Here is an 11,785-nt window from a genome sequence, read left to right on the forward strand (position 1 = left end):
CAACACCTATTTATTACAAATAACTAACTTAACTTCTTTCCTTAATCTCTTCAAATTAGTCAACTGGGTTTTATAATTAGGACCGGAGGTAGTACTAAATCCAATACTTAATATATGAGCATGTTTGACATTTAATTTGATTCTAAATATAAAACTAGCTCAATCTATTTTATCTCTCATATTTATTGATTTTTTTCTAAGGTAGTCTTTATAGTAATTGTATATGTTAAAAGTTTCATCAAATAATAGTTTTAACTAATACACATGATTAACAAGGTATTTTAAGAAAGACAACATCTATTTATTACAAATAACTAATCGTAATTTTTTTTAACCTTATGAAATTAATTCATTAGCTCTCATGTTAAGTATGAGAGGTAGTATGATTTTTTTTTTAAAGATTAATATGATTATTAATGATTCATCTCATGAACAAAGTGTAGATGTTCGTATTATAACTTATGGACGCCTTTCTTTTTCTATTTGAACGAATTCAAGATCCAAGTTGCTAGATACATGTGCGTGATCTTCGTATTGCGACGTACGAGTGCTCAAGAGGTATACATGCTACCTAAACTCTAATGAAATCTGATAAATATGTACTTTTTCCAGTGACCACTTATAATGATGTTCATTCTAATACCTGAATCTTTCGATTATATATATATTGAGTATTATATTTTACATAAAATGTAATAAAAAAATAATATATTATGGTGATGAAACGGTACAATTTCATAATTTTTAAATTTAGAACTTTTTCCCCGAAAAAAAACATAGGAAATACAAAATTGCATCGTTTGATGATCATAAAATATCAAAATATCTCTATTTTATAAAGCCGCAAGCCCTGCTTAATTAGCACCTCATCTTTATGATGAGGCAGGATCTGTACTATTCTAATTGTGGCCAATCCAGCTTTCTTTTCATGTGGAAAAAAAAAAAAAAAAACCAGAAAACAAAGAACACCCAGACGTTATGTTTTTCCGGAAAAAGTGTGGCAGGCCGTCGACTTTATCACTTTACACATAACATATTTGTGTATATGGCGGCAAAAGCAAGAACATGAAGCAACCATGAATCCAAAGTTATATTTGAATCCTTAAACAAATGAAAACACAGTTTCCACGTGAAGCAATAGGCAAACTGATGAATCATGCATCATCTCATCAGTTACCATTCTGGCGTAACGCCGTGACAGCTCTACAATCCTCAAGAACTCTTCCACCTTTTCTCCTCACCATAACAAGGCAACCCTACATTACCGCCCACACTGCTTTCAGCTTCAGTTTCCCACGTCTACAGTATTTCACTGAGGTTTACTCAGATCAATATTTACCTCACTTGTCACTCTTAATCCACCCACCCAAGGTACACCAAGTCTTCAACACAATTACACAAAGCATAATGCTAATCATTAATTAATACTCATTAGAGTTGAGCAGAAGTATAATCACCATTAGACACTGCTGGGTTACATATAGCATTTGATGAGGCAGAGAGAAGTTTAAACAGAGACAGGGGGCTACAAATAAGAACATAATTGAGCAGTGCTTCAATCATCAGTTAATTAATATCCAACATCTTCAATTAGTGACCCAGAAGTCTCAAGAGTTAGTTCCAGCGCCCACCATCATGTCCAAAATGATGATCCGCTACTTCACAATGCATGCAACTGCATAAGCCCATGACTTGAGATGCTGCTTCATTGCGATGTCATCATGATAAGGAAGCTGCGTCCAGCTCCGTGGATTAAGCTTCTCATCGAACCCGAACTCAGCCCCAATAATCTTCCTCGTTCCGTGCCGCTCTGACCTGTTCCTTCTCTTTCTTCGCTTCCTTCCTCCGCCTCTGTCTTTCGTCTCCGTTTCTGCTTCACAAAGAATATTCTGGGCCTTAACAATCTCAGAGTCTTCTTGCAGATTCAGGGGTGAATCACATTTGGGAGGCTCGTCGTCGTCGGGGTGGATGAATGGGGTCAAACAAGGCTGAGGGCCATCTCTGCAAGTCAAGACGTTGGTGTAGAACCATAGGGAGTCTAGGCTCTGGAAAACGCGTGACGAACCCATGAGAGAATAAGCTAAAAGCTGCGCGACCGGGGGGGCAGAGACGAACCATGTGGATGTGGCTTGGTTTATATTAATTTAATAATTTGAGAAAAAGGAAGAAGCTGTTTCTTTTCCTTCTGTAACAGATTGCCAAAAGAGTGAGGGGGGGGGTTTGGTTGGTTCTCGTTCTGTGTTTTATCAGATGGACCAAATTACCCCTATGGTGTTGAATTTTGCGTTGCATGGATGGGGACAGTTTGGTCCCGCCTGGAAACAGCGGCCGAAGACCGTGGGCGCCGCGCCGTTACTGAGGCTGCGTGGGTACAATAATTTCTATAAATGGAACAGTATTCCTTTATCAGTCCCTGTGAAATTATGACAGCTTAATAAATCATAAGTAAAGCCACCAAATTCTAGAAGTTACTCGCAGAATTATGCCAACCCAAGAAAGGAAATTGAGTTTAAGCCGACTTTTGTTAAAATACTGACAATTAAATATTATAAATAAGATGGAACACATATTGTCACATAAAATTTGTCATTAAATTATAAGGTCATTCGCTAAGCCCCTTTCCATTAACGAAGGGAAAGAGAAAATATCATTCAAGTAAGCCAGAAGGGTAGCGTGTTGAAGAAATTGAATATGTAAACCCAATCCAAGCTACAGTCCAAAGAGGGGGAAAAAAAAAAACCGAATCCAAGCCCCTCTCCCTATATATATCATTATATTGTTCAATTTTTTTAGCCGTCAATTTTTTTTTTCTTTTCAAACATCAATTGATTCTATTAGATTGTTTTTGTTAATATACTCTTCCGGTCCTTAATATAAGACCCAATTGCTGAGTTAGTTTTGATCCTAAATATAAGACCCATTTATCATATTTATCAATTTTCTCTAAATTACCCTTATAGATACTCCATCAGTCATAATCAAGTAGAAGATAGATAGGGGTATTAAGAAAGATGATTATGGTATTTTAGGAAAAACGTGTCATAATTTTTATAATTAACTAACTTACCTAACTTCCTTAATCTAATCAAATTAGTTAAATGGGTCCTATATTAAGGACCGGAGGAGTAATATTTTTGTGTGCGTGATAGATTCATGTTATGTTATGTTCTGCTTGACGTGACAATTTTTAAGAGTTGAATTTTTTATTTTTATTTAAATATTTAAATTTATTAATTACCTTAATGTTATGTAAAAATAATGTTTAACTAATGGATATTTATAATTTCAAAATATGATACTTTTTATTTTAATATTATTCTTTAATAAAATATATTTTGTATGGAGATAATTATATCTTGTTCATAATTGAAATCAATTTGTTATTTTTCGGCTTGTTTTTTTTTTCTTTTTACAGTTTCTTTAGAAATAGTCTTGTATACACATCGTGCTGGGCCAAATGCGAGGTGGGTGCACAAAGCAGGCACTAGACTGATATTCAACTTAATTTTATTCTATTTTTCACGCATGAATAGGAAATAAATCATTTTTATAGTTTATTGAGTTAAGCTTATGCCTTCCAAGCATGTTTTCCTCCTAGAATATTTAGTACTAGTGAGTTAGAAAAGTGCAGAGAAGGAGGAGTGATTTGCTCCATTCTCTCTGTTCAGTTCATAATTATGAAAAATAAGTTCAAAATTATGAGAAAAAACCTTTGTCCTCTCTTTCTCTCTCCTACAAAACATGTGTTTTGAGGAAAAAAAAAGAGATAGCAAAGTTTTGTTGTGACTGAATCAATTTTACTAATGAATTAACCTTATTAATTTTTACTAATTCAAAGATTGTCCCGATCCCTTTTTCTTAAAAAAAAAAAAAAAACTCGTTCAATTTTTTTTGCCCCTCAGGAGGTGTTTGGAAACTTGTGAAAAGTGAAAAGTGTTTTTAGAATTCAAACCAAAGTTTGGTACCAAAAATAGCCAAACACCCTTTTTTTTTTTTCAAACTATGGTTTTGTCATGAAACCATGATTTACCTTATCAAAACCATGGTTTTACCATAGGCATATTTTTTTTGTTTTCTGGAATCTGGCTCCTGTTGCGGTGTCATTGAAATTTTTTGCCCCTCACGCCTTTACATTGCTTCTTCTTTCTCTTCTCTCACTCTTCTTTTTTGACCTGTTCTCCTCCCTTATTAATGTAAAATAATTTTTTTTTGGGAAAAGGTATTCATTTTTTATAAAAACATATTTAATCTTATGTTTTTTAAATATATATACACATATTAATTATTTATTAATTATATTGGTAAAAAATATATTATTAACAATTTTATTCCTTCAAATTAAAATATATTATAAAATCTATCTTTTATGTAATTATCATATTAACTTATATATCTTTTAGTAATTTGTATATATAAAAAGTGCTTCTGATAACAACTATCTAAACACTCTTACTTTATCATACTCACATTTTTATAAAATTTATTTTTAACAAAATCTATTTTTCAGAAACTATTTTCCAAATTATAGTTTGGTTTCATCCAAACACTTTGTTAATCTCATAATTCGTACAGTAAGTTTGAGGTTTATATGACAATATAATTGGGACACATCACAAATTTTCTAAAAAATAGAACGTTTACAATGAATGGTGTGAGAGATTATTTTACGACATTTGCGTTATTAAGAAAACTTAGATTTAATGAGTATATAACATGACATTCGCTTATTATTCTTATCTCTTGTATCATCATCTGAAACGAAGAAGGTGCTGTCAAAATTTCTTTTAGCCAGACCAAACGAAATAGTATACATTAAAATAAAATCACTAATTCAATTGTTGGCAAAAAAAAAAAAAATCATTAATTCAATTGCAACAAAGGACAAAGACAAAGTGACCAGTCAGCAGTCAGCACACCGCAGCTATCTGCTATTGCAACACTGCCTCACCCGCACCGCTTCCTTCCCCATCCTCCTCTCATAACCGCTGTACGGCGGCATCTCTGTCTCTCCACCAAACCACTCTGCGAATCTCTCTGCTTTCTGCTTCCTTCGTCCTTAATGGCAGTTCAATGACCCAGAAAACACTCTTCAAAGTCAGATTTCTAACATTGATCTGTCACCCCTCAAATCTGCGACCCCATCCATCCATACCACTCGGCCCCCTCAATGCCTTCTACTCCCCCGAGCTTCGCTCTCTCCATCAGGGACGACCACATGGATGGCAAAGATGGCGTGAAGGAGAGCAAGTGTGCTTTCCTTGTGGTAGCTCTCTGCCCTTGTCTCGTATGTTTTATTCTTCTTTTAATTGCACTGTCTATCGTTCTCGTCGTCAAATTCCATTTCTTTTGCCACTCTCCTATACATTCCTTACTCTTCAAAAAGAATTGTTGATTCCCCTTTTGGGAAAAGTTTCTGGTTCATCGGCAATTGATAGTTCTAGGACATTTGCACGTGTTGCTGGGGGTGATGAAGATGAGGAATCCGAGGTTGAATCTGGAATTGAGGATGATGATAGTGATCGGGATTGTGATGGTGGTAGGGATCTTAATGCTAAATCCGGTGCTGACCCGGATGAAGTTGATAGGGTCTGCAAGGTGATCGATGAATTGTTTGCGTTGGATCGGAATATGGAGGCAGTTCTTGATGGATGTGGGATACAACTGTCAGATGATTTGGTTGTCGATGTTCTGGGGCGGTTTAAACATGCTCGGAAGCCAGCATTTCGGTTCTTTTGTTGGGCAGGTCAGAGGCCGGGTTTTGCCCATAACTCCAGGACATATAACTCAATGCTGAATATTCTTGGGAAGACTAGACAGTTTGAAACCATGATGGCAATGGTAGAGGAAATGGGTGAGAAAGGCCTTTTGACAATGGAAACTTTCACCATTGCTATCAAAGCCTTTGCTGCTGCGAAGGAGAGGAAAAAAGCTGTCGGGATCTTTGATCTGATGAAGAAGTACAAATTTAAGGTTGGTGTTGATTCTATTAATTTCTTGCTTGATACACTTGGAAGGGCAAAACTTGGTAAAGAAGCACAGGCCATATTTGAAAAACTGAAAGACAGATTCACGCACAATTTACAGACTTACACGGTGCTTCTTAATGGTTGGTGCAGGGTTAAAAACTTGATGGAGGCAGGGAGGGTGTGGAATGAGATGATTGATAAGGGATTTAAGCCAGATGTTGTTGCACATAATGTTATGCTTGAGGGTTTGTTAAGGTGTAAGAGGAAGTCTGATGCAATCAAATTATTTGAAGTCATGAAAGCTAAAGGTCCACTGCCCAATGTTCGGAGTTACACAATTGTAATACGGGATTTGTGCAAACAAAAAATGATGGGAGAAGCAACTGAGTATTTTCATGAAATGATCGATTCTGGGTGTCAACCAGATGCTGCTGTCTACACGTGTTTGATCACTGGGTTTGGAAACCAGAAGAAAATGGGTGAGGTATACAATCTACTAAAGGAAATGAGGGAGAAGGGCTGTCCCCCAGATGGGAGGACCTATAATGCATTAATAAAGTTGATGACAAGTCGACATATGCCCGATGATGCTATGAGGATATACAAGAAGATGATTCAAAGTGGCGTTGAACCAACTATTCACACTTACAACATGATAATGAAGTCCTTTTTCATGACAAAAAATTATGAAATGGGTCATGCAATTTGGGATGAGATGTTTCAGAATGGGTTCTGTCCTGATGACAATTCCTACACTGTGTTAATTGGAGGGCTTATAAGACAAGGAAGGTCAGAAGGGGCATGCAAATTCTTAGAGGAAATGATCGAGAAGGGAATGAAGGCACCACAGCTTGATTACAACAAGTTTGCTGCTGATTTTTCTAGAGCAGGGAAGCCTGACATACTTGAGGAGTTAGCTCAAAGGATGAAATTTGCTGGTAAATTTGAAGTTTCTAATGTCTTTGCCAGGTGGGCGGAGATGATGAAGAAAAGGGTCAAGAGAAGAGAGCCTACAAAATATAGTAGGCAGTTTTCATGAAGATCTTGGTGCCGGCCAGAGCCTCTTTGGTCAAGTATGACGCTAAATCCAAAATGTTATATCGGCTATTTGCCTGCAACATGTTATGAATTTAATATGTTGGGTTTATTTCCTTCCTATCATAGATGTTCGATGGTGCTTCTGGATAATAAGGTGGTCAGTCTGGGAATCTTTTCTCACTCGGGCACTCTGTTGTCTTGAAGGATTGCTAGTGAAGTAGTTCGACTTAGTTTCCAAAAGACAGCGAGTTACGTTGTTAGGTCTTCATTGTAATCAATGTTGAAAGCCGAGTTAATTCTTGGGATTTTGTGTGCGTCATTTGTCTAATTCATATTTTGTATAATGCTGTTTGGTAAACTGACTAACCAGGGTTGTATGATTACGGTATGAGTTGGATAAGAGCATTGTTGATGGTTGTAATTTTTTCTGGATCCTTATTTATGTTCACTAAGCAGGATGCAAAGATCAACCCTGTACCCTCGGTTTTAATGAGGATAAAACCCAGTTCTTTGTTTAATCGAACAGCAGGAGGCTGTTTAGTCAAATCAAGTCCGGGCCTTTCTGGTCTGGTAACTCCCGCTGACCGCGCATGTGCAAGTAAATGTGACACAAGATATTGTAAGGTTGTACCTAGGTGTTATTGGATCCTTCATATGTGCCCGTATGCTTGACATAGGGAGCTCAAGGGGACCTTCCTTAAATGTTCAATTTAATTTACCGTCATATTCAGATTTGCTGAACATTAGCTGCAGAGAATTTTGAGCCATAATTAAGAACCATCGTGCAAGATCATTAAAATGAAGAACAAACAGAAATACTAACAGCAGAGGCATGCCTGCAATGATATGATATTGCTTGGATCAAATGGTGGAGCATCTGAGACCGTTCTTGCTCAAAACACAGGTCTTAAGGAAGAAAATGGCAATTATATGTGAAAGATTAATAAAAAACAACCACCTTATGAGTCGTAGTGCGATAATATAAACCGTGAGAAATGCACTATATGTTATTTACTGATAGCCATTCGCCTTCCATAGCGTCAAAGCCTGCAGTGTAACCAACAGTGTCCCAATCACTGCTTGTACGAACAATGACTTCACATCTACGACCATCACCTTTAAGATGGAACTCCAAACCATCATATGCAGAAAAGTTGGTTCCGAGAAATTCTGAAAGTTAATCATTTGACTAAGCACTCTTTAGTAAAATTAACTGTCTACATGATCGCCTTTGATCTGCTTTGAATTTAAAGACATGCATATGCTTGTATGATTTTATCAAGAACTTCGTAAATGCAGTACACTCAGTGACTTTTTGTTTCTCAAATTTAGATAATCTGAAATACACATCCATTTTGAGGCAGAGTGAAATGCATGTAAATAATCATTCAGAAGACAAGTAGAAATTTCAATTTCAACAATCTAAACAAATTTTTTCTCGTTAATTATGTACACTCATGATGAAACTCATTTCAATTCTCATCTAGTTTTGCTTTACATGTTGTCTATGACGTACAAATCGAGCGAAAAGATATGAAAAGTGAATACAATTATACACTGTCTTCTGTTATGATTGAGAAGTATACGAGTTTCTGGAAAATGTGGAATTCCAACAAAAATGGAGGAAAAGAACTGAAACGTCATGCGCTTCCTCAAGTGACAGTGGAAGCTACAGCGTGAGCCCACCATCTGAGGCTATCTTTGATGTCAATTTCATTGTTTAGAGCTGGAACTCTCCAACTCATTAGTGAGTTCTGCTTCTTTTGCTTGTCCAGAACATCCCACGCTTCAGAGAGGTAAGGTCTCTGGATTGCAGAGTAATTATCAGATTCCCTTTCTTTCTCATCTTTCTTCCCTAACCTTTGCAACCCAGGAATAATGGAAGCCAAACTCGAGTCTTTGTCTTCTTCTGAGAAAACAAAACCCAAATCCATGAAACCCTTGAGCTCTTCGAATTCCAGGTCCGACAAGCTCTTGTTTTCCCGTTTCTTCCTTCCCCTTCTTGCAATATTCTTATTACAAGGCGACACTCCAAGATTTTCTTGCGCTCTCTCTTCAACTTGTGTATCTGTGACTTCTTTTCTTGAGACGATGGTTTGGAGATCAGCTTGAAGAAGAACAGAGTCTGGAGAAAAGGTCTCATTCTTGAAGCTTGTAATGGACTTCAGCTGGTCGCTCAGGGACCTTGTATGCTTGGTTTTGATACGCGAAAGCTTCGGTTTTGATGACTCTTGCTCCATTTTGTGATCTGGGTTTGATACTGACCTTGATGTCCTACAAGAACTTGAGTTTTCCTTCAGAATTTGGAGCTCAAACCAGCAAGAATCATATAGCTTCAAGACTTCCTCTGCGTTCATCAATTGAGGCATTTCTTAATTGCGCGTTAGCAGCAGTTGATTACCTCTATATATACCCAACTTTATCACTAAACTGCCCTTCATTTCACTCTGAAATTACAACACCAATCCAACCAACTATTCGCACGTTTTACATTGATCAATTCAGTATTAATAATATATTTGTAGCAGTCATATATTTTCGGAGTTGTAATGTTGGTTTTGTTGGAAAAAAAGGAAGCATCTGGAATGAGGAAGCTTGAGGAAGAGGCAAAGCAAGGTTGTTCGCAGTATATAACTAAGGATGTTAGCATATAAAAACATGGTTGGGGACTAGTTAATATCAACCACCAATGGCTATCTTTTTCTCTTTACTCAGATATTGACATTTTTGGGTCACATCGTTTTTATAGTTCCATGATCACACCATGTGTTCATGCCCAAAGTAATGGTTTTGGCAGTAGCAATTATTGATGGTTGCTTCCAAACTACACTAAAATCATTGCTCCTTAGATTGCCATACCTAAAAATGATGCAGCTTTCAGCATTTTTGCTTCCTGAATTTCCATTTTCATAGACAACTTTCTGAATTTCCTGTCTCTCACAGATGAAATATATCAGGAAATATGTGAATGGACGATTTTTGTTCACACATGTCATAGTCTCTCACAGTTTGTGGAAGTAAACTAATGTCTAGATTGTTAGGTTGAGACCCGAAAATAATACAGTTGAGGGCACATCAGGGTGGTTATGATTTGATATTAAATTGTGGTAAACGTGATTAACGATAGCACAACCTTCTAATAATTTAGTTGCTTTTATGGTTATTTAATCTTGTGTAAATCAAAGGGCTAATATAATTTTTATTCCTACAAGTTTGTCAACAATTTAATTTTAGTTCCTCAAATTTTCAACTACAGTTTTTTGTCTCTCAAGTTTTTTTTATTTAAAATATTAGCCTTTATCGGAAGGGCTCATCTCATGATAAACTAAAATTTGAATTCCTGTTAGAAGATGTGTCCATATTTAGTGTCTGACAATATCTCGAATAAGATTGCCTCCAATAAAAAGACACACGTGCTTAGTCAAAAATATTGGTTCTGGTAGTTCAATAAAAACTTGTATCAAAATATTACAACTTATGATTTGAAACTTAAAGAATTAAAATCAAAATAAGAACAAACTTGAGTGAGTAAAGATTATATTAATCCTGAATCAAATATAGGCACATAATATTTCCCACAATCGCGTCGTATCTTTATATTTTTCGCGCTCTCTGTCTGCCCCTCTTCTGTTCATACTTCATTGAGAATGGAAGTCTATCAAAATTGGAATTTAGAAAGGCTACTAATCATCGAGTGATGTGACTCTTGTACATGTCAAATTCTTACTTTCATATATTCATCAGCATACAATGCATGGTTTTTCTTTTTTTTTCTTTTTTTTAAAAGGATTGAATCAAAATAGATACAAAAATTAATAATTAGAATAATAATTACGCTTATTATTTATTGTTTATGATAAATTAATAATGATAAAGCGCGCACGCACACTCTATGTGTGTGTGTGTAGGTAAAAGATTGACTGTGCAAGAGAGCAGCGCGTTTGTGTATGACTGAAGAATGCAAATGAATGTGGGGATGCCCTAAAGGGCATTTTCGTCTACATACCTTCCAATGCCACGCGGGTTCCTTGGTCAACTTTATAGATTAATCATACAACATATGTATTGACCAAGAGATTGAAAATCAAACATATACAAATGTCCTTCTCATTTCATAATTCAATTGCCTTCTCACAATGTTTTACTCAATCTTCATCAATGTATTTGGTCAAAGTTGAAATCGCAAATGTTCATTTTAACAAATTAAAAAAAGACGACCAAACAAATTCACAACAAAAAAGAGGGAAAAAATTGAAAGAAAGCCTATAGGGTATCCCTATTTGACCAAAAGAAAAAGAGTAGTTGTAGTTAGGGAAGTGGAGAAAAAATCAATATAACCGGCAAAGATACCCTTGCCACAAAATTTTCAAAAGGGATGTATTAACAATTCTAAAAGGAACAATAATTTTTCAAAAAAAAAATCCACCAAGAAAAAAGAAATTGATGTGTTAGATCCACAATTTAATACAGCTACAGGGTTGACTTAGATGAATAAATTTAAATAGGATCATGAAGTAAAGGAGTGTGACAACAGGGGGGGGGTGTGTGAAAGAGTGTATTGCCGGGCAAATCTTCTTTGGCAGTGAGGTTGTAAGGCACTGAAGCCAAGCAACCATCTGCCAAGGAAGTAATTGCCCTGTAATTCACTCTCCCATTAATGCCTCCTTTGTTTCCTTGATGAACATTGTCAGGGCGACCATGTCTATATATATATATATCTGTGTGTGTGGCTACTTACACACTACTGGCCAATGGATATTCTCAGCACATCCTCTCTGCTG

At 36.1% G+C, this 11,785-nt stretch overlaps 2 protein-coding genes across 2 annotated transcripts; one reads left to right on the forward strand and one right to left on the reverse strand.

Annotated features, from left to right (window-relative positions):
- Positions 1 to 4,963: 4,963 nt before the first annotated feature.
- Positions 4,964 to 7,468, forward strand: LOC114722803 (pentatricopeptide repeat-containing protein At3g62470, mitochondrial-like). The gene is made up of 2 exons (XM_028908902.1): positions 4,964 to 7,039; positions 7,131 to 7,468. The coding sequence occupies exon 1, from the start codon at positions 5,071 to 5,073 to the stop codon at positions 7,003 to 7,005; it is 1,935 nt and encodes a 644-aa protein (XP_028764735.1). The 5' UTR covers positions 4,964 to 5,070; the 3' UTR covers positions 7,006 to 7,039; positions 7,131 to 7,468.
- Positions 7,469 to 8,462: 994 nt separating this feature from the next.
- Positions 8,463 to 9,361, reverse strand: LOC114722843 (uncharacterized). The gene has a single exon (XM_028908960.1). It carries the CDS (start codon positions 9,359 to 9,361, stop codon positions 8,657 to 8,659), a length of 705 nt encoding a protein of 234 aa, XP_028764793.1. The 3' UTR covers positions 8,463 to 8,656.
- Positions 9,362 to 11,785: the final 2,424 nt, after the last annotated feature.

This window comes from Neltuma alba, unplaced genomic scaffold, assembly GCF_004799145.2.
Source record: "Neltuma alba isolate B1F8T4 unplaced genomic scaffold, ASM479914v2 tig00012116_pilon, whole genome shotgun sequence".
Taxonomy (NCBI): domain Eukaryota; kingdom Viridiplantae; phylum Streptophyta; class Magnoliopsida; order Fabales; family Fabaceae; genus Neltuma; species Neltuma alba.